The sequence below is a fragment of the Microcaecilia unicolor genome, chromosome 1, assembly GCF_901765095.1.
Source record: "Microcaecilia unicolor chromosome 1, aMicUni1.1, whole genome shotgun sequence".
In the NCBI taxonomy this organism is placed as follows: domain Eukaryota; kingdom Metazoa; phylum Chordata; class Amphibia; order Gymnophiona; family Siphonopidae; genus Microcaecilia; species Microcaecilia unicolor.
In genome coordinates this window covers 136,692,508-136,715,033 of record NC_044031.1, presented here as the reverse complement: position 1 = coordinate 136,715,033, position 22,526 = coordinate 136,692,508, and the positions used below count along the sequence as shown (strand labels likewise).

The 22,526-nt window shown below is 41.1% G+C and overlaps 1 protein-coding gene across 1 annotated transcript in view; it reads left to right on the top strand.

The window, feature by feature from the left end:
- The window catches only part of PDK4 (pyruvate dehydrogenase kinase 4), a 47,645-nt gene that overhangs the window by 7,232 nt on the left and 17,887 nt on the right, over positions 1 to 22,526 (top strand). Inside the window, exons 2-8 of the mRNA XM_030200738.1 lie at positions 2,038 to 2,179; positions 3,638 to 3,709; positions 10,618 to 10,802; positions 13,584 to 13,673; positions 15,043 to 15,120; positions 20,045 to 20,121; positions 22,213 to 22,311. Of these exons, the coding sequence (XP_030056598.1) occupies positions 2,038 to 2,179; positions 3,638 to 3,709; positions 10,618 to 10,802; positions 13,584 to 13,673; positions 15,043 to 15,120; positions 20,045 to 20,121; positions 22,213 to 22,311 (743 nt within the window). The remainder of the gene's footprint in view (positions 1 to 2,037; positions 2,180 to 3,637; positions 3,710 to 10,617; positions 10,803 to 13,583; positions 13,674 to 15,042; positions 15,121 to 20,044; positions 20,122 to 22,212; positions 22,312 to 22,526) is intronic.

The following is a 22,526-nucleotide window of genomic DNA, read 5'->3' as shown; positions in this document are numbered from 1 at the left end:
GTTTTTGGGGGGTTCTTTTGGTTAAAATAATATGCCAAAATTACTCCTTATCGATTGCTGTTATTTAACTACAGTTCTGCTCAGGCTCAGAGTAATACCTGTGCTTGATGGGAGCATATTTGTTTGGGTCTGAGTCCTGGAGACCAGTGAGTAAATGGCATATGTTTTGGACTGGGCGGCATTTGTGGACCTTTGTATAATAGCAGCTCTTCCCTGTGTGTTCTGGCTAGCCCTTTATTTTCAAGTTGTAAAGAATATATATCTTATAAGGAATATGTCGTTATGATAACATTTGGGTTTTTACCATTATATAAGTGCCCCAGTGAACTGAATATAAAGAGAGGCTAGCTAAACACTCACATTTGAGACTAACATGAAATCACCAAGAATCTGCATTGCAGCAACTGCTTATAGTAGGATTTTACAGATGGCAGCACAGAGATGCTTGTGTGCTACTGTAGAGGATGTGTGTTGCTGAAGTTGTTGAAAAGAGTGCAACCCGAAATGTCTGGCAAATTTTAACTGCAAGCCTCTCCCCCTCCTTTGTCCTAGGAATGGATCTCAGCAAATCCTGTTCTGTATCCATCTTTGAAAACAGATAGAAAACGTATTGCTTCTGAAACTCTTTAAGTGTTTTGACAGTTGTCTGGAGAACATACATTCCTCAGCAGCCTCTGATGCCACATTTAAGCAACTGCAGCTGCAATTCTAGGAAATCTTTTTATGAATTGTAGCACAGGACAAACTAGACATGACAGCTGCATAACCTCTACTGTAAAGTTCGTCAACATCTTAGCAGGGCAGTGACCAGAAATTAGAAATGAGCATGGAATACTCTTAATTCTTTGACGAATTCAAGGGTAGTACAGCCGCAAAGCAGCACTAGTAAAATGTGAGGTCTTACCTAGCTGATCTTTAGTCTACTTGTACAGTCTATTGCATGAAACCTACATGGTGATTGTTCTGTGGGTTTTTTTTTTAATTCTTTCCAATCCAACAGAAGTTGTAAAGAATTATACATAAGGAATCAAAAATGTCTGCCTGGGGGCAAAGTAACTAAGGACATTTAACAAAACATGCCCAAATTTGACATGCCCAAATTTGACAAAAACCAGTGAAGAGGCACATTAAAGAGTCCATTTACTAAGATGCGCTAATGATTAGTGTGAGCTAAATAAGACACCCATTGTATTCCTATGGGCATCTTATCATTTAGCGCACGCTAAATCTGTTAGTGCACCTTAGTAAAAGACGCCTAGTTATGAAAATGGGCCAGATCAGACTGAAGCTCAACCCATCTGATATCCTCTTGTTCCAGAACTTCCTTTGCCTCCTATGCATTTTAATTTTTTGGAAGGTATTTTTAATAAGAATGGGCTGTCATTTGAAACAAACGGCATTCATTGATAATAGTGTGCACTATTAATGACATTCATTCCAAAACAAACATTTTTCTGGCTACCCATTCCTAGCATTTAAAATGTCTCTATCATATTTCTGTCTTCTATCTCACCTTCCATCCTGATTGTACATAGTCAGTATAGCTGGTGGCGGACGGCGTGTTTTTAAAACACTGGCCACCACAGGCTGTGAATTAGGCCCTGATATTCAGTGCCGGACCATGTCTGGACGCTGCCACTCTATATCTTGCTCTGCTTCTCTTTGTTCTTTTCTGATATCATCTGTCCTATTCATTATGTAGTTCTGTTTTACATTGACTTTTGATTTGTAAACCACTTTATTTCAAAAATATTACATAATTAGCATAAACGTAGGCACAGATGGAGAAGGTAAAAGGATGAAGTTGTAATTCAATAATGCCTGTAAAATATATATATATTATTTATTTAAGGACATAGTTTTCAAACATTTTATTCTGTGTGTATATAGCATAGAAGAGTCATGATTTGCAGAACCCATAATTTCAAAAACAGGATAGGCAGAATTAGGCAGCTTAATCCACATGGTGGTCTTGTTTGTTTTAAAAGAAAATGTGATTAATTGAAACAATTTTTAATATATTCTTTCTTTATACAGGTACAGGTAATGCTTGTGAAAAAACATCTTTTGCCTTTCTGCGACATGAACTTCCAGTGAGGCTAGCCAACATCATGAGCGAAATTGCTATTCTTCCTGATCCGCTGCTGTGTACCCCTTCAGTTCAGCTGGTACAGAGCTGGTATGTTATGGCTAGTTTGACACTAGTTTGATATACAGGTATAGTTGACTAAGGAGTTATTTTAGAACTCTATTCCTGTTTTGGATGTCTGAAAACCAGGATTTAGATGTCCATATTGCATGGACATCCAAATCCCGATTTTAAAAAGCCAGGATATGGATGTCTAAAATTTGCAAAGTCTGACACACAAATATATTCTTTATTTTTTAAGGGTTTTTTAAATTGTATTTTTTTATCAATATAAAATATTGTAAAAAAATACACTTAAAAGATAAAGAATATATTTGTATGTAGGCCTTTTCAAAAATTTATCTCAAATTCTCTTTTGGTTGTGAGGTTATTTACCTATCATTTTGGGTGGGACTAGGGAGGGGCCAAACTATAGGCCTGATTGCAGAGGGAAACAGGACATCAGTAGAAATCAGTATTTAGACCTGGTGCCTGGCACGTCCAGATTTTCAGTCGTTTGCAAAATACCAAGTACTCAGGCTGACCCTTGATTGCCATTGGAGGTGAACTCCACCACTTAGCAACCTGGTATCTAAAGTCTGCAGAGTGAACCAACTTATAGTGCACTGCCTTGCAATCTGGAAGGTGAAGTCTAAGGTAGTTCCCAGAACCAGAGGTTATATTGTGTAGGGGAATAGTTAATAAGGGCTACATGTAATCTGGTGTCATGCCATATAATATTTGAGAGACAAAAATGTAATTTAAATATACTCCTTGCTTTAATGGGCAGCCAGTGTAGCTTTCATAATGATGGAGTGGCTCTATCAAAACTCGATACCTTGAGGACAAGCCTAGCTGCTGTATTTTGGGCCCTTTGCAGCCATTTTAGGACACCCTCCTTACATCCAGCATAGATGGAATTGCAGTAATCGAACTAGCAGTCTAAAGATGTCAAGCAAGAAAAATGTTCTGATTCTCCTCAGCTTCCAAAGAGACTGAAGAATTTTTTTTGCTGCTGAGGAATTCTGAGGCTCGAATGGTTTTAGTGCTGGCGGCGGACAAAAAACGTCCTCCACTATCGGAATATTAGCCAGTTTGAATTCAATTTGTGGTGTAGAAGTGACAACTCTTTTTTTTTTTTTAATTATCCTTGTGCTGATCCTTACATATTTTTTTCTAACTCTGTTTGCTGATTGGAAGAAACAAAAATAGTAACATAGTAAATGACTGCAGATAAAGATCAGAACAGTGGCAAGATTTATACACAGGATTTATTTTATATGATAAACATCCATATAAGTTAATAGCAAGTAGAGAACTGTGCTGAAAAATCTATTGCCTCTAATTTAGTATCTTAACTTGGCTGCAAACCAGTTGTCACCTCCACAGTTTCTGCCTTCATTGTTAGGCACAGTTTTTGTCTATTGTCATGTGTATTACTAACATGAAGCTACAGAAGCAGTTTGTCTTTAAAGGTATATAAATGTGTTTGTTGTGATGGTCTTGTAGGTATATTCAGAGTTTAATGGATATATTGGAGTTCCAAGACAAAAATCCAGAAGACCAAATAACTCTATCTGAGTAAGTATCTTTCTTTAATTTATTATTTTTACGATCATAGTTTTTCTGGGGCACAACAGCTGTCTGAGAGCAGCACAAGATTGGGTTGTGTGTTCGCAAATGTAGAAATCAAATTCAGTAAACAAGCTGTGATATTTTTGTACTGTTGTAACCCCATGCACGCATGTAGAGCTTTAGAGAATTGCATTCCTTTCATCAATTTAGTACATGTTTTCAGCGCAGGTCTGAACTGACCTAATGAAGGAAGCGTACAGAGAAAGGCGATGAAAATGATAAAGGGGATAGGATGACTTCCCTATGAGGAAAGGCTAGAGCGGCTAGGGCTCTTCAGCTTGGAGAAAAGACAGATGAGGGGAGATATAATAGAGAGCTATAAAATGAGTGGAGTGGAACAGGTAGATGTGAATTGCTTGTTTACTCTTTCCAAAAATATTAGGACTAGGGGGCACACAATGAAGCTACAAAGTAGTAAATTTAAAACAAATTGGAGAAAATATTTCTTCACGCAACATGTAATTAAATTCTGGAATTCATTGCCAGAAAATGTAGTAAAAGCAGTTAGTTTAGCAGGGTTTAAAAAAAGGTTTGGATAGCTTCCAAAAGGAAAAGTCCATAGACCATTGTTAAGATGCACTTGGGGAAAATCCAATGCTTATTTCTAGGATAATCAGCATAAAATGTATTGTACTGTTGTGGGATCTTGCCAGGTACTTGTAACCTGGATTGGCCACTATTGGAAATAGGATGCTGGGCTTGATTGATCTTCAGTCTGTCCCAGTATGGCAGCGCTTATGTTCCTAATCACAAATGTGCAAAGTTAGTTCAATAGAAAGGTATTACCAATATAGTTCAGAGTCCAGTTCAAATGTAAGTTGAAGTTTTTAGAGCCCTGAAAATATCCGTCCCCTTTATCATAAAGGAGACGTTAGTGAAGTGTGTTCCTGTTTGGTTATTAAGATCTCCTGGTGAAACCCATCTTGGATTACCTTCAGACGAAAATGGTGCTAGGAACAGGACATGTATCTGTGCCACTATGAAAATGTGGAATACGCTTTCCATTAAAGTGCATTTGGCTACAAATCTCTTAAGAGAACTGTTAAAACAGGCTTATTTTCAGCGGCTTTTAGAAAGTTCTGATGAGCGTGTTATTTTCAAGAACATAAGAAAAGCCATTCTGAGTCAGACCCACCCTCCTGTCTCTGACAGTGGCCAGTCCGGTTTGCAAGTACCTGTAGATCCAAAAAAGTAGATCTATTTACCAAGTCTACCTATGAATTTTGTATGGACTTCAAACCTTTTTTGAACCCCACTATGTAAGTCGTGCTATGTGAAAAGAATAACTTCTTATGATTTGTTTTCAACTTTCTCATTTCATGGACTATTCTCTTGCTTACCTTACTATGACCTTTCTTGCCATGTTTTTGAAGGCTCTGCTCAACAATATTTGTCATAACTGCAGAACAGAATGAGCTGTTTGGAAATGTGTTTTTCTTAAAATTCACTGCTGCAGTCATTTCAGGTCATAACATGGCGCCCTGCCAATCCTTTTTGTAGTCACAGAGAAAACAAAAAGACTTGTACTGTTAGGCAATCCGGTATATGATCCTTTGCTACTCAGAGGAGGAAGAAAAACTGCAAGATGGGACTCTGGATTTGGCTCACACCTTTTCTCAGCAGTTCAAAGATAAAATTGAAGGAAAACAACGTGGAGATTGTGACTGAGTTGGCTCAGGGGCAGAGCTTTGTGCAGGAGAACAGTTTGTTTCATGAAACCTGGTTTCTGCTTGTTGTGTTAGGGACATAGGAAATGCAGTTTTCCCCAGAAATAAATACCTCTTCAGTTGGTAGAGAGGGTAGTTTCATTCACAGGAGAAAAGCTAAAGCTTCCAACTTAATAGAGTGAAGTCAAAGAGTACATCTGCTATGTTCATCTATTAAGTGTATAATCTAGGTCCCAATGTGATAAAGCAGACCAACTTCAGCATGCTTTCTTACTGGCGTTTTAGGGAGTAATTTTATAAAGAATTTTTCATATGGGTATGCCAGTGTACACAGGTAAAGGCTTTGTATAAGATTACCTCACATGTAAAAGTACATGCAATGCAATTAGGGGGCCCTTTTGCTAATGGGCGGTAGGCCTAACGTGGACCTACTGTGTGTTAGAAGGGCACTACTGTGGGATGTGCTGAGGTGTCCTGCGGTAGTTTCCTGTTCGGCGCGCCCTAATCCCACACTTGAAAATATTTTTTATTTTCCAGTGCGGGAGGCATGCCCATGGGCAGAGAGTAGGCGTGCCTGCACTAATCGAGTAGTGCAGACACATTACCATGCACCTAAATAGGTGGCAGTAAGGGCTCCTATGGTAATGGCCACACAGTGGTAATGGGAAAATTAGCACGTGGCCATTCCAAAAAAAAGTAGCATGGTGGCCATTTTACTGCCGTGTTAAAAATGGTCGCATTGAACGGAAAACCCACTCGCTGACACCAGTGCCAGCCACTTTGTAGCTCAGCTTGGTAAAAGGACCCCTTAGTCACATTCTTAAGTGCATAAGTATTGTCATACTGGGACAGACCAAAGGTCCGTCAAGCCCAAAATCCTGTTTTCAACAGTGGCCAATTCAGATCACAGATAACTGGCAAGATCCCAAAACAGTATAATACATTTTATTCTGCTTATTCTAGAAATAAACAGTGGATTTTCCCCAAGTCCATTTTAATAGTGGTCTATGGACCTTTCTTTTAGGAAGCCATCCAAACCTTGTTAAAACCCCGCTAAGCTAACCACTTTTACTATACTCGCTGGCAACGAATTCCAGACTTTAATTACGTGTTGAGCAAAGAAATATTTTCTCTGATTCGTTTTAAATTTACTACTTTTTAGCTTTATTGTGTGCCCTCTAGTCCTAGTAGTTTTGGAAAGCGTAAACAAAAGATTCACCTCTACCCGTCCACTCCACTCACTATTTTATAGACCTCTATCATATCTACCCTCAACCGTCTTTTCTCCAAGCTGAAGAGCCCTAACTGCTGTAGCTTTTCCTTATAGGGAAGTCATCCCAAAACCTTTATCATTTTTGTCGCCCTTCTCAGTAGCTTTTCTAATTCCATTATATCTTTTTTGTGATAAGGCGACCAGAATTGAACACAATATTTGAGGTGCGGGATGAATGTTCAAAGGAGAAGTTTGGATGGAGGGTGGGTAGAGTCATGATTTGACGCAAGTATTTTGTAAAATACACAAGTACATGCATACTTTATATGCTAATATTTATGCCTGTTCACTAGCAGATGTGCAGTATTTTCATGCATAGAATGCTAGCATTATACACATTTTTTTTAAAACAGCGCACACCCCCTGGACGTGATATGAGTGGGCACACTATACAGGTGTAATTTTTAGAAAGTCGCCCTAATTGAAAAATTATCGCATTTGTTTTTGAGGCTTTTTCTTTTTAGATTTTTCACAAGTGTGCAGTAATAATGCCTGCAAGAACCTAAAAAAGAAAAGCTCTTAAAAACAAATGCGTTAATTTTGCAATTAGCATGTCTTAGAAAAATAAACTGGTATACTACGCATTATATCAGTAAATGGCGCCCATATTTGAAAAATAATGAGCGCTGAGCGCTATTCTATAAGTGGGGTGTAGTTTGGGCAGAGCTGAGGAGGATTAGAAATTGGAAAAGCCCTGAATAGCTGCAAAGGATGAATCAAATTCAACTGAAGGGGAAATTCAAGGAAGCAGAATGAAAATTTTGAGTCAGTTTCTCCCCCCACCCCCACTTCCTCCTGTTATGATTGGGGTCAGAACCCCTCTCAAACTTACCTTTTTCCTGGTGGTCAGCTTAGCTGGCTTCTGTTTCTTTTGTCTGTCCTTTCTGAGCTGCTGGCTCTGTCTCTCTGTGCTGGCAGCATGTCTTAGAAAAATAAACTGGTATACTACGCATTATATCAGTAAATGGCGCCCATATTTGAAAAATAATGAGCGCTGAGCGCTATTCTATAAGTGGGGTGTAGTTTGGGCAGTGCTGAGGAGGGTTGGAAATTGGAAAAGGCCTGAATAGCTGCAAAGGATGAATCATGGCTGTAACCTGAGTACAAGTCAAATTCAACTGAAGGGGAAATTCAAGGAAGCAGAATGAAAATTTTGAGTCAGTTTCTCCCCCCACCCCCACTTCCTCCTGTTATGATTGGGGTCAGAACCCCTCTCAAACTTACCTTTTTCCTGGTGGTCAGCTTAGCTGGCTTCTGTTTCTTTTGTCTGTCCTTTCTGAGCTGCTGGCTCTGTCTCTCTGTGCTGGCAGCTTCCAGCAGCATGGGGCTAATTGTTTCACTTTACTACAGCTGTGTGGGTGGACTGAGTTAGCTCTACCTCTCTTTGGGTGTACTGGCTTCAAGTGCTTCACGGTTTTGCATTGGTGTGGGTTGGGCCTCTCTGGGTCAGTGTGCTTTTGCCTAGGTCTAGGGAGTGTGACATCATCAAGGAGGGCCTTGATAAGGAAGTGGTGTTGTTTCCTTCAGGGCCTTTGCAACAGTGGTGTTTGCTTTAGGTAGGGTGGTGCAGTGTGCACTTCTGACTTTGTGTCTAGTTTCCCTGCTTGCTTTTGCTAAGGTCCAGGTTAGTGTTAGTGCAGTGTGCACTGGTGTTTGTGTGTTTAGCTTTCCTGCTTTTCCCTCTTGGTTTTGGAAGCATTGCTGTGTGTAGGGCTTTGGAAGCTCTGTTACTGTTAGAAGTACTTCAGGGTTTGGTGTTGTTAGGAACTCTACAGATTTTGCTGTTAGAAGTTCTCCTGGTGTTTGTGCTATTGGGAGCATTGCAGTCTTTGCTGTTGGTGTTTGGTGATTTAGAATCACTGTTGGCTTATGTGTTATCTTCCCTGCTTTTTCCTTGTGGCTCCCCTGTCTTCCCTTTTAGAGCTAGGAGCTCTTCTGGTTGCTTGCCAGAGTAGGGCTTAGGAAGCACCTCGTTAGTTTTGTATCTAGTTTGCTAGAGCAGTGCTTAGGTAGCTTGTTAGTTTTGTGTTTAACTTGTTAGTGTAGAGCTCTGCTTGTAGCTTGGTGCTTAGTAGCACCTGTGTTGGCTTTGTGTTTCGTTCCCTGCTCTGTTAGTTTAGGGCTTAGGAAGTCCCTTTCTTGAGCAGGACTTAGGAGCTCATGTTTAGTATAGGGCTTAGGAAGTCCTTTTTGTCAGTTTACTGTTAGGAACACTCCTGCTGGTTTAGGGCTTGGGAGCACATAGATCAGTTTAGGTTTAGGAGCACTTCTGTTTCCAGTCCTGGTCCCTGTGTCATCCGGTATCCAGTAAGTCCTGCCGGTTACTCGAACCCAGGAGCTCAACTCCTGGGGGGGCTTAGTAGTTAAGTGCAGGTGAAGCTGTACGGACCAGTCCAGTGTGCTCCAGTCCAGTGTGTTCTGGTCCGGTGTGTTCCAGTCTGGTGCGCTCCAGTCCAGTGTGTTCTGGTCCGGTGTGTGTTCCAGTCCTGTGTCCTCCAGTTCGGGGGATTCCAGTCCATGTGTTCCGGTTCGCTGGGCAGTGCCTGCAGTCCCTGCCGGTGTGCTTGCCCAGTGTTGGTTGGTGGGTTTTGCCTGCTGCTGTCGCTCCTCGGCAGCAGCCCAAGGGCTCACGTTTGCTCCAGAGCCTGGCCCCGCGGGCTCTGAACCTGAGAACCTGACACCTCCTACTACTCACAGCCCCAAAAGTTAACTCGGTAGCCTCTTCAAGAGGAAAAACTTCCAAATGCAGATTTATGCCACTTTTTGGACATTTTTCTCATTTGAAAATGAGCCCCTTAGTTACCAATGGAACTTTGTATATCTAAGGGGCCCTTTTACTAAGCTGCGTAGGTGCCTACGTGTGCCCAGTGCGTGCCAATTTGGAGTTACCGTCCGGCTACCATGCGGCCTGTGTGGTAATTTCATTTTTTACACATGCCCGCTATGTGCACCAGAAAATATATTTTATTTTTTGGCGTGCAGCGAAAATTCTGCGGTAACTCCAACTTGACACTGCTAAGTCAATGGCTGGCGGTAAGGTCTCAGACCCAAAATGGGCATCTGGCAATTTTTATTTTGCCGCTCGACCATTTTTGGGGAAAAAATTAAAAAAGGTATTTTTTCAGTTGCACTGAAAAATGGATCAGCGCGCACCCAAAACCTGTGCCTACACTACCGCAGACCATTTTTCAGCACAACAAAGTAAAATGACCCCTAAGTGCTTTGAAAATGAGTCCCAGTTTAATGTTTTATAACCATTCGATCTGTTAGGATAGTTTTATGTGCTAGAGAAGTAGGTCAGGAATTTCGTTATGAAGGTGACTCACATCTGATGAGAGCTCTACCCAAAACCCAGACCTGAAACTCAAGCACTCCCTGCTTAGAACAGAGCTTGTTAGACAATAATGTTCTCTCTCTCTTCATGGTACTGGTGACAAATTCAGGGGCCCTTTTACTAAACCACATAGCACCTATATGCACCCAAAGCACGTCCATTTGGAGTTACCATCCAGCTACCGCTTGGTCCTTGCAGTAATTTCACTTTTGACGCGCGTCCGTTAGGCGCGCTGGAAAATATTTTAATTTTCTGGCGCGGGTGGTAATCAACATTTTATGCATGTAGACCATTACCACCTGGTTACCGCGTGAGACCTTACTGCTAGGTCAACGGCTGGCAGTAAGGTCTCAGACCTAAAATGGATGTGCGGCAATTTTCATTTTGCTGCACGTCCATTTTTGGCAAAAATTTTAAAAAAGCACTTTTTACAGGTGCGCTGAAAAATGATTCTGTGCGCTCCCAAAACACGCGTCTACACTTTCACAGGCCATTTGGCAGCGCGTCTTTGTAAAAGGGCCCCTCAAAAATGTACATTTTAATAAGACATATTTTGAAGTTATGGTGTTTTGGTGATCAGCTTTACAGAGGCACTCATCACCATCCGAAACAGACACAACAATGTGGTTCCCACAATGGCGCAAGGAGTCACAGAATACAAAGAAGCGTTTGGTGTGGATCCAGTCACCAATCAAAATGTCCAGTACTTTTTGGACCGGTTTTACATGAGCCGCATCTCCATAAGGATGCTAATTAACCAGCACAGTAAGCCAGATTTCATTTCTCGTTTAAAATGCAAAATTTTAATATTTACAAAATTACAAATATATAATATTGAGATTTGAATATGGTGGCAACCAAAGAAGGATTTGTTTTATCAGGCTTGTAGTTGATGAAATTCTATTTACTTTTGATATGAGTGAGAAAAAGGAAAGATTAAGTGAATCCTTCAGTGGATTCAGGTAGGATTGTGGGAGAAAAGACCTGATAGACACTTTTTTCTTGCTCACCTGGTGTCGCTTCCAGTGGCAGCTTCCTCGCTGTTTGTACAAGGGTTGGATGCTGTTCATCAGTGCTATATCTGGGCCCCATGATACCTTTAGATCCTGGCAAGAATGTATGTATTGTTCTGTAGTTGTTTGTGACTTTGGCAAAAGTTGTGCAATAGAAGGGGCTGGATTTCTTGGAGAGTTTCCTCAGTGTCCACAACGGCTCAAGGGTAGCTTTGGCAGCAGTTTCATCCAAAGTTTTACAGAATTCGTGTGTGAAAGATAAGTATTTTTTTTCTACCTAGAGCAATGAAGGGTTAAGTGACTTGCCCAAGGTCACAAAGAGCTGCAGTTGGACTTGAACCCAGGTCACCAGGAACAAAGCCCACTGTACTAACCATTAAGCTACTAATCCTCTCTATTCCACTCCATAGCCTTACCAGTATTTTAAGTGACTTTTATTCATTTTAATTTTTTAGGGAGGTTGTATATTTTTACAGATCTAGATCAGTGCTCTTTTTATTAATGGAAAATCTTGACAATCTGGTTAAGTAGTTTCTCTGGTAACTATTATCAATTTATTTGGATTTAGCTCGCACTTTTTTCAGTAGTAGCTCAAGGTGACACACATTCAGATACACAAGGTATTTCCTTGTCTCCAGTGATCTTATGAGACAGTTCTATAAATTGGCGCCTCAGTCTAGGTGCCCCAATTCCGTGCACTTAACCTATGACTCTCCCATAACCATGCCCCCTTTTTAACTATGTGACTTGGAATTTATGTGCATCATGCTACAGAGTACACTTAGGGCCCTGATTACTAAGGTGCACTAGCGATTTTATTGCGCACTAACGCTAGAGATACCCATATGGGTGTCTCTAGCATTAGCGAGCGTTAAAAACACAAGCACAGCTTAGTAAACAGGGCCCTTAGCAAGTTGTGCACGTAAATCTTAATGCCAATTAGTGCTGATAATTGCTTGCTAATCCAATTAACAGCACTGATTAGTTAGTTAACCAATTAAGTTATGCGCATTGTTGTAGAATACACTTTGATTTCCACGTGGAAATTAAGGTGCGATATATAGAATTTGGGGGTATGTGTATAACTGGGAGACACACCCATGGCCCACCCATGTTTCACATGTAAGCCCCCTTGCAGTTAGGCGCTATGGTACTTTGAAACTACCTGAACAGTAGCACCTAGTGCACATCAATGGCACCTTTTATGCGTGCATGTGGCACCTACCTCTAGGCGCCAATTTATAGAATTGCCTCAGAAGTTTGTACCTGAGGTAATGAAGGGTTAAATGACTTGCCCAAGATCACAAGCAGCAGCAGCAGGATTTCAGCCAGGCTCCTCGGGTTGTCAGCCCAGTGCTCCAGACATTACGCTGCTCGTCCACTGTGGACCAGATTCTATAAATGGCACCTAAAAAAAATCAGTACCGAACAAAACTGTGCTTAGCGCTATTCTATAATCCTCGCCTAAACTTAGGCTCGATTTTTAGAATACGTGGAGCACCTGTCCCTGCGAGTAAAGTTTAGGTGCGGCCATTTACTCCAACGAAAACCTGGTGTAAATGCCCATTCCTAATTTAGATGCGGATCTGGTGCATTCCATAACAATGTGCGGATCCACCCATGTCACTCCCATTTACACACCCCCTTTTGTGATCCTTATATTAGAATTTACTCACACCACTTTACAGAATACACTTAGAAAGTTGTTTGTGTAAATTCCAATTAATGCCGATAATTGCTTATTAGTGGCCAATGATCAGCGCTGATTGGCTTGTTAAGCAATTAGTTTGCTCACACAGATCAGCTGCACGCACTGATTTGTGTGCGCAATTTTTATCCCGTTTATAGAATCTGGGGATGTTAGTGTATTCATGTTAATTACTTTGACCTGTTCTTAATGATTTACATTTTATTTTGGACATGTTTCTTCTGTGGGTTGCTGAGCTTGGTCATTTCTTCCCTCTCCCCCCATGATGTATTTTTTTTTACTTTTGTTACTATTGGGTTTCTCATGTATTTGAGATATTAGACATGAAAATATCATTGAAGCAATGTTGTAAACTGTTGATTGAGATACAATTTTTAGTATTGAAAAATCATTTTTGCAGCCATTTTTCAAATTGGAATGCTAGAAGTATTTCACTTTGAATCTTGTTTGCCACTGTGCCCTCTTTCAGCACAGGATGGAATATCAGAAATCAGAGATGCTGGACTCTGAATTCACTGTGGTGTTCCTCCTTTTCCTTGAATTTCTGCTCCGGATATAGTCTCAAGTACACTATACAGCAGAGTGAAAGGACTTCTATTCTTTACAAGTACATTTTAATTTTGAACCCTGATCATCAGGTATTAATTGCCTGAAGCATACTATTGAGTTGTGGTAAAACTATTTTCTCTCATAATTCTCAGTAGCTCTCTAGGTCTTCATGGTTATCAATGAGTTGAACTGATATGGTTGCAAGATGCTGGATTTGTGTATTTAAATATATAAAGCTGTGAGGTATAGGCTAATTGTTTTGTTTTCTTGAAACAGCTCTTCTTTTTGATGGTAGTATGAATCCAGCTCACCCAAAGCATATAGGAAGCATTGATCCTCACTGCGATGTGACAGAAGTGGTAAACGGTATGAATCTTTCAAATTTTATGGTCTTTTTCTAGACTCCTAATACACAGTAACTTCTGTATTATAAAAACTTCAAGTTTTCTCATTCTGAGGAATTAACGGGCCAATTCTCAAAAGAGGATTTTTGGAGTAAACAGGTGCTTCATCTCCAAAAAAATGCCTTTAAAAATCCCACCCTCCGCCACCCCCAAGTGTGGCAAAAAGAGGCAACTTAGGTTGGGGCAAGGTAAATGGAAAATTAAGTGTGGGGATTTAATTTTGAAATCCACATACCTGCTTTACTTCACACATTTTGCATTTGCAAATTATACTGGATAAAGGTTCCCGACAGCACTGACATATCATGGATTTTTAAAATGAAATTCTCAGAGTTTCCCATGTGGCCCATGGATGCTGAGAATTGGCTAGTCCTTATTATTAAGCTTTGAAAAATTCCTTCATCCAGATATCCTGGAACAAAAGAAATAACCACTGCAAGCACAGGACATTTTCTTAACTGTTAGCAGTACTTTTTACCAGCCATACAGCTCACTTGAAAAGCTAGGTGGAGATATTGTAGTTATAAAGTGAATTAATGTTTTGCAAATTCAGTAGTCACTGATACTTTAGAATTAGAGATCACAAAGGGGGTGGGGGGGGGAGGAATTATCAATGTGGGTTAGTTATCAATATGGGTTACCATTAAGACAGATTATTTTACTTCTTACTTGTGCTACTTTAGCACAGGTCCCATTTTATTCAATAAGACCTAGTCTTAACAGTTTGTGGCGGCCCTACCATTAGGCCACCTGAGGCAGGGGTCTTAGGCGGCACTCTTTTGGAGTGGCATCCACCACAATGCCCGACGCAATCTGGCATCACCTATCGCCCGCCCTTCCCCGAATTTACCTTCTTTTCTTGTTTTCTAAGAGTCAGGGTGGCAGCCCTTCTGTCTTACGGCCCGCCTCTCTGATGTACTTCCTGTTTCCTCGAAGGCAGGGCGGGCTGCAGTTGAGAGAAGGGGGCAGCGGCAGAGCAGCATATAGGAACTGCTGCCACCCTGACTTTTGGAAAGCCAGAAAAGAAGGAAGGGGGGATTTGGGGGGGGGGGGAACAGAGCGGAGCCAGGGTGGCAGACCACCCCCTCACCTCAGGCAGTAGACTGTCTTGGGCCACTCCTGTTAACAGTAGCACTTTGGGGGAAGTTATCAATGTGCATCTTATAGATTTGTTCTTGAAGATATCATTGCAGTCCCCTCAGTAAATTAGTTCTGTGCTGTACTTTGGTACATCCCTTTTGTCATGTGCTTCCCATGCATTATATGGGGCCCTAAAATGTGTTCTCAATGCTGTATTATAAGACAATATACTTTATATACATGTATTGCAGATGCATTTGAGAGCTCAAAGATGCTGTGTGACCAGTACTACTTGGCTTCCCCTGATCTTTTGATCAAGCAGGCAAATGGTAAGAAAAACAGTTTGCATCCAGTAACATCTACCACAACATAGTGAAGCTAAACCTGGGACTTCATGAGAAAAATTCCATACAGTGTAAAATCCTTTGGTAATGATGACAAAAAATGGCTTGTGCCTGTTTGCAGTTGAGCTGTTCAAGAATCTAAGTCTGTGACATGTTGATTGTTCACTATAGGGTCCTGATTTGTTCATTGAGGCTCCCTTTTATCAAGCTGCACGGAAATGCCGACGGAGCCCATTCAAAGTGAATGGGCTTTGTTGGCATTATTGCACTGACAGCCGCTAGCACGGCTTGATAAAGTGGGCCTGAGAGTGTTTCTTCATAGATGAAAAAATAATCTATAATTCAGCATTAGCACAGATATAAAACTGATATTTTGAGACAATAACATTGGTTTTGTCATTGAGAATTATATTTGGGTATCAGTCACAAAATCCACAAAGATATGGGGACCTAGGCCATAGAGAAAAGGCTACTGCCAGTGTTATTCAGACAGGGAACTCAGATGATCCTGTGATTATTAGTTCAAGCCTGCTACAACTATGCCAAATATTCCACTGCTTAAAGCTCTGTAATACTTCATATCCTGCTGCAGAAAGGACCTGTGAACATTTCTACATCTGCAAAGAGAGCCTACATTTTGCTAAACTGAGAGCTTTTTTTAGCAGGTGATTCTGTACTGTCACCAAATAGAACAATGATCAGTTCCAGAGGCATGTTCTTTGCTGATACATCAAACGTACATATCTTCACTTTAAAATGGGCAAATCGTAGCTCAAGACTATAAATGGGGCACAATGTGAGAATGAATAATGCATAGCATATTGAACAATCATCCTCTCATACGAAGAAAGGCTAACGAGGATAGGGCTCTTTGGCTTGGAAAAGAGACAGATGAGGGGGGATATGATAGAGGTCTACAAAATCCTGAGTGATGCAGAGTGATTTTTTTTTCACTCTCAATGAAATGGTAATAGTTTTGGAACTAATAGGAGGAAATATTTTTTTTCGTTCATTGAATAGTTAAGCTCTGGAACTCGTTGCCAGCAGATATGGTAACAGCGGCTAACATATCTGGGTTTAAAAGTCCATCGTCTACTATTGAGAAAGACATGTGGGAAGCCATTGTTTGGCCTGGGTTTGGTAGCATGGTATCTTGCTACCATTTGGAATTCTGCCAAGCATTTGTGACTAGGGTTACTATATTTTCCCCAAGAAAAAGAGGACACATGCCCCGCTCCCTGTCACACTCCCGTCACCCCCCCCCCAAAGAAAACCAGATTCCCTCTCTCTCTCCCCCATGTTATCCCCTCCCCAATTTTCCAGCCTCCCTCCCCTCCACTCACATGACTCCATTCACTACCCCTTCCCTCCCCTCCTGTACCTTACTGTAGTGCCCTGGTGGTCTAGCAGTCTCTTTGGGGCAGGAAAGAGCCCCCTCTTTCCTGCCCAGCGTCACTGTAGACCTCTCTTTCTCCCGGCGCCAATTCAAAACGGCTGCTGAGAGTTCAAGCTTTGACCTTGCAAGACTTCTGTGGAAGTCTCGCGAGGCCACCGCTTGATCTCTACAGCCATACTTGGAAACACCGAAGGTCCATCAAGCCCAGTATCCTGTTTCTAGCAGTGGCCAATCCAGGTCACAAGTACCTGGCAAGATCCCAAAATAGTACAATACATTTTATGCTGCTTATCCTAGAAATAAGCAGTGGATTTTCCCAAGTCCATCTTAATAATGGCTAAGCTAACTGCTTTTACCACATTCTCTGGCAACGAGTTCCATTGCTGCTCCACTGAAGATTCTGGATCCAGTTCTCTTTCTGTTCACCACCTTGTCTGGAACACCCCTAATCCCACCCGATAGTGGCTACATAATGTTTGTATTAAAAAGAGATTTTATACAAAAACACTTTAGAAAATTCCCTCTTGTGTTTAAGAAGCTTAAAATCAGTTGTTGTTCCAGGGTGGTAAAATTGAGGATTTATACTATTTATTTATGGTTTCTGCCTTTTAATTTAGGACTGAGGTTATTTTTCAACTTGCTGTGCTTCTGTCCTTCCTATCAGTAACAGTGGAGAAAGGGGGGGGGGGGGGGATTTGGATAGCCAGCAGAGTGCACTTTGGTTCTTGCTTTGATTGGGGTATTCAGGTGGGTCTTTGAGGTTTATGGTGACTTAATGTAGACTTAATGCTTGTCGAGGGGCAGCATATCTGTAGCTGGAAATGAGTAATGTTTTTAATGTTGTTTTGGAATGTTGATGCAGTCAGTGATCTGTATAATGTTGTTGTTTTTCCACTTTATTCACTGCTTTAGATGGCGTTTTGCCCAGAAACCAACATACAAATGGATTAAATATATACAAACTAGAGGTCACTTCTGGGCAATTTTCACAAAAAGCAAATTAATCTGTTGATGAGACAGCAGTATCTAAATATCATTATATGCAGCAGTAGTTCCCAGACTGGTCTTGGAGGGACCCCAGCCAGTCAGTCAGGTTTTCAGGATATCCACAATGAATATTTGAGATTTGCTTTCACTGCCTCCACTGCATGCAAGTTTATCTCATGAATATTCAATGTGGATATCCTGAAAATCTGACTGGCTGGGGTCCCTCCAGGACCAGGTTTGGGAACCACTGATCTACAGTTTTTAGGATCTCATTTTACAAAGGGTTTCAGCAGAAGAAGAATTTGACATATGCCTGTGTTTAGCATGGTTTTCACTACTTCAGTTCATATTAGTTTTTTATATACAGGGGCTGGCAGCTTAGATATATCCTTAACAGTGTAGACCAGAAAGCCTGGGCACATTGTATGGGCCTGTCTGGCTTTATTTGCCATTTTCTACTATGTTATGTTGGTACTAGGGGCAGTTTACAAAGCAGTTACCCATGAGAAAATGAAACTTTACCTACTACTACTATTTATCATTTCTATAGCTCTACTAGACTTACACAGCACTTTACACTTTAACATGTAAGAGACAGTCCCTGCTCAAGAGAGCTTACAATCTAACCAGGACAGGCAAACAGAACAAATAGGGGACAAGGGAATTACTTAAGGTGGGAATGATACAACAAACATGGGTACTGAACAAGTGAATTGGGGTTAGGAGTTAAAAGCAGCTTCAAAAAGGTGGGCTTTTAGCCTAGATTTGAAGACAGCCAAAGATGGAGCTTGACGTACTGACTTGGGAAGTCTATTCCAGGCTTATGGTGCAGCAATATAAAAGGAACAGAGTCTGGAGTTGGCAGTGGAGGAGAAGAGTATGGATAAGAGAGATTTACCCAGTGAACGGAGTTCCCGGGAAGGAGTGTAGGGAGAGATGAGAGTGGAGAGGTACTGAAGAGCTGCAGAGTGAATGCACTTGTAAGTCAGTAAGAGGAGTTTGAACTATGTGCAGAAACAGGGAACCAATAAAGTGATTTGAGGAGAGGGCTAATATGAGCATAGCGACACTGGCGGAATATAAGTCGTGCAGCAGAATTTTGAACAGATTGAACGGGAGAGAGATGGCTTAGTGGGAGACCTGTGAGAAACAACTTGCAGTAGTCTAAGCGAGAGGTGATAAGAATGTGGATAAGGGTTTTGGTATTGTGCTCAGAAAGGAAGGGATGAATTTGCACTCCCCACTCTTGCAGGGGAAAGGGGTGGAGATGGGATGGATTTGCTTGGGTGCACTTGGTGGTTTCATTTTGAAAATCTTGTACATTGTTTAACCCAGTGTTTCCCAAGTTGGTCCTGGAGTATCCCCCTCGCCAGTTGGGTTTTCAGGATATTCACAATGAATATACATGAAAGAGATTTGCATACAATGGAGGCAGTGTATACAAATCAGTCTCATATAAATCAATCACAGATGGCCTTCCAGATACTGATACTGAATATCGGTGGTACTCGGTTAACTTCTGACCAGGGGCGTAGTCAGACACCCAATTATGGGTGGGCCTGGGCCCAAGATGGGTGGGCAGAACTCCGTCCTGTCCCACAAGTGATTTGGTCTCTCCCTCTCTTGCCTGTATGCCATATGATCTTTTAAACATCCACCTAACCTGAATACCTTTTAAATAGCAGATTTTCACCGGCAGCGAGCAACAACTAATACACACTGCTCATGTTGGCCCCACAGTCTTCCCTTTGATGTAACTTCCTGTTTCCACATAGGCGGGAATACATCAGAGGGAAGGCTGCGGGGCCGGTGCGAATAGTATGTATCAGTCACTACTTGCTGCAGGCGAAGATCTGTTATTTACAAGGTACTGTATGCAGGAGGGACAGTTGTTGGGAGTTTTTGGCTGGTGAGGCTTGGGGATCCCTGCCAGCCACATCATAGGTGTGCTGCTACTAGGTGGGCCTAAGCCCAAAGTGGGTGGGCCTGGGCCCACCCAGGCCTACCCTTGGCTACGCCACTGCTTCTGACGGCTGCCAATGACCCACATATTCAGCACCTGTTTGGCCCGATGTAGGATATCCAGGTCTAAGTCAATCTGCAGGGCCAGTATTTACAAAGATGCTGACAGCATACTTTCCCTTTTGGAAAATGTATTCTACTGGAAGTAGCCACATCCATTTATATCTCCATTTAGCATGCACAACATTTTCTCAGATTTACATACTTTTGAAAATTCAGCCATCCAAAGCCTTTTCCAGCTCTGCTCACTGCAAATATGAGGGAAATGGCAGCATACATATACCTTTATAGTCTGGGCAGTTTGAAGAAAAGCCATTTCTATACATAAAACCTATTAAATTACCCTGTATGTGCTGTAGCATATAGGACCTTCACAGGACTATGGGAATAGACCTTCAAGGTCAAGTATGTAGCAAAAGGGAGTGTCTCTTGCACTATAAAAACAAGAAGGGTTTTTAAAAAATAGTAAATGGGTCTAAGCAGTGATTGTTTCATTTATTTCAGCAAAAGCATCTGGACATCCCATTCATATTGTCTATGTTCCTTCTCACCTGTATCATATGCTGTTTGAACTTTTTAAGGTACGTTTTATATAGATTTCTTTTCAGGTTTTCTTACATATTTTGAGTAAAGTGTGTGATATCTGTGTTAATCCACATTTAAAGGTAATAAATAGAAATAAATCAAAACAGAGAAAAGAAAACAAGATGATACCTTTTTTATTGGACTTATTTTCTTTTCTATGTTTTGCTTTTTGCTTCAGATGATAACTTCTTTTCCTCATGTACGGCCAAATATACTTGGCATTTTACATTTGACAGAAAAACGGCCCATAGTCCCACAGACATACTATTGATTTGCTGAGTATTTATTCAGTCCAGCATAGTTTTACATCAACAGTTGGAAAGGCCAGGTCTTACACTGTGCTTCCAATGCGTTGGAAGCAAAAACGTAGGGGCCCTTGAAGTGTACTAGGTAATTAGCTCATGAATTAGCACACATTAACTGTTAGCACATGATTGCATAGCTTGTTATGTGATGGAAACGGGCTGGGGATGAACGTGGTCTTCACATTGCAGTTAGCGCACAGTATTTTACCTTGCACTAAGGGGAAAATTCTCACCCAAAAACGGGCACCAAAAAAAACAGCGCTAAGCGCTATTTTATAAAGGATGCACGCCCTCTGTGGAACTGCGCATAGCACTAATTCCCGTGCCAGACTTGCACCTGCTGAAAACTGGTGTAAGTGATGGAGCCCAAGTTAGGCGCACTGAGGCAGTGTTCTATACCTATGTGCATAACTCTTTGGAATGCCCCTGACATGAATGCCCTCTTTTGTGATACGGGAGTCAGACGGACAGCTAGATATGCGAGCAACTTTTAAAGAATGCCACTTAACATCAATAATTGGTTGTTGGCACCCAGTTATTGATGGTTAAGAGCTCGTTAACTAATTAAGTTGCGTGTGCATCTCAGAATCACGCCCACATTTTGATGCTATATATAGAATCCAGGGGTTACTGTCATCGATGCAGATAATGTGAGTATAGATACTGCCCCAGATACATTATGAGGAGCTTATGCATCTGTATTAGTAGCAAAGTAGTAAAGTACTTTTTCTGTGCATTAGCTTGTATAGGAACATGCCAGGAACAACACCAGCAGCTAGTACACAGACTCTGCACTTACCGTACATTGGGGGCCCTTTTACTAAGCTGCGTAGGCACCTAGGCGTGCCCAACATGCGTCAATTTGGAGTTACCGCCCACATACCACATGGCTCGTGTGGTAATTTCATTTTTTACATGCGTCTGCTATGCACGCCAGAAAATATATTTTTTCTTTAGGTGGTAACTTGAGAGACCTTACCGCTAAGTCAATGGCTGGTGGTAAGGTCTCAGACCCAAAATGGATGCGTGCCAATTTTTATTTTGCTGCACGTCCATTTTCGGCAAAAATTTTAAAAAGGCATTTTTTATAGGTGTGCTGAAAAATGGATCTGTGTGCGCCAAAAACCCACGCCTGTACTACTGCAGGCCATTTTTCAGCGCACCTTAGTAAAAGGACCCCTAATTTTGCATTTAACATATGGTAAATGCAGAACTTTCACATTTTAGTAAAAGGGGCTATTTTGTGATTTTGATATAAGTTGCAAATGTAACCTACCCTTGCTGGTGCATCCATATCTAAGGTTGTATGTCTTTATTTAAAAAAAAAAAAAAGATGGGATGAGGAGTGGTGCTATTGGAAGTACAGCCCTGAAGTGGACTGTGTCTTGGAACAAGGAGAAAATAGGCAGTTATGAAAAAAAGGTAACTGGTAGATTGTTTGCCCACTATGCGCAAAGCAAAAGACAAATTTGTAAATTTTGTTGATACAGTCTATTAGCAACATTTTGCCCAAATTATTTGGTTCTAATTTTGTAATTCATAGCAATTAGATGAAAGTTTTCAACTCTGTTGCTCAGTAAGTGGCAGATTTTCTGTGTCATGTACAAATATGTTCATGCACGCATGTCCGATTTGAGACACACATTCAGAGAGCCTCTTCAGTTTCAGAATTCTCTTAACTTTTGAGCACACACTGGTATGCAGCACAATTGATGTTCTGCAAAATTGATAATTGTTCTGAAAATGTGTTTGATGATTGTTTTGTGGTATTCATTTCCTCAGAATTCAATGAGAGCAACAGTTGAAAGCCATGAGGACAGTCCTGTGCTCCCTCCAATTGAAGTAAATGTTGTCTTAGGAAATGAAGATCTAACAATTAAGGTAATCCATTTTGAACTCTTTTCAGCAAGTGAAAAATAAAAAAAATAGTAGTTTTGGTTTTTGTACATTAGAGTCGAGTTAGATGTGGGTTAAAAAGAAATATGGCCATCTATATTTCTGATACTCATTAAAATGTAGGCAGTTCAGACCCACAATGAATCAATAAGTCTACCTGAGTTAAGGCAGAGTATCAGCAGGAAGAGAGGTTCAGGTCA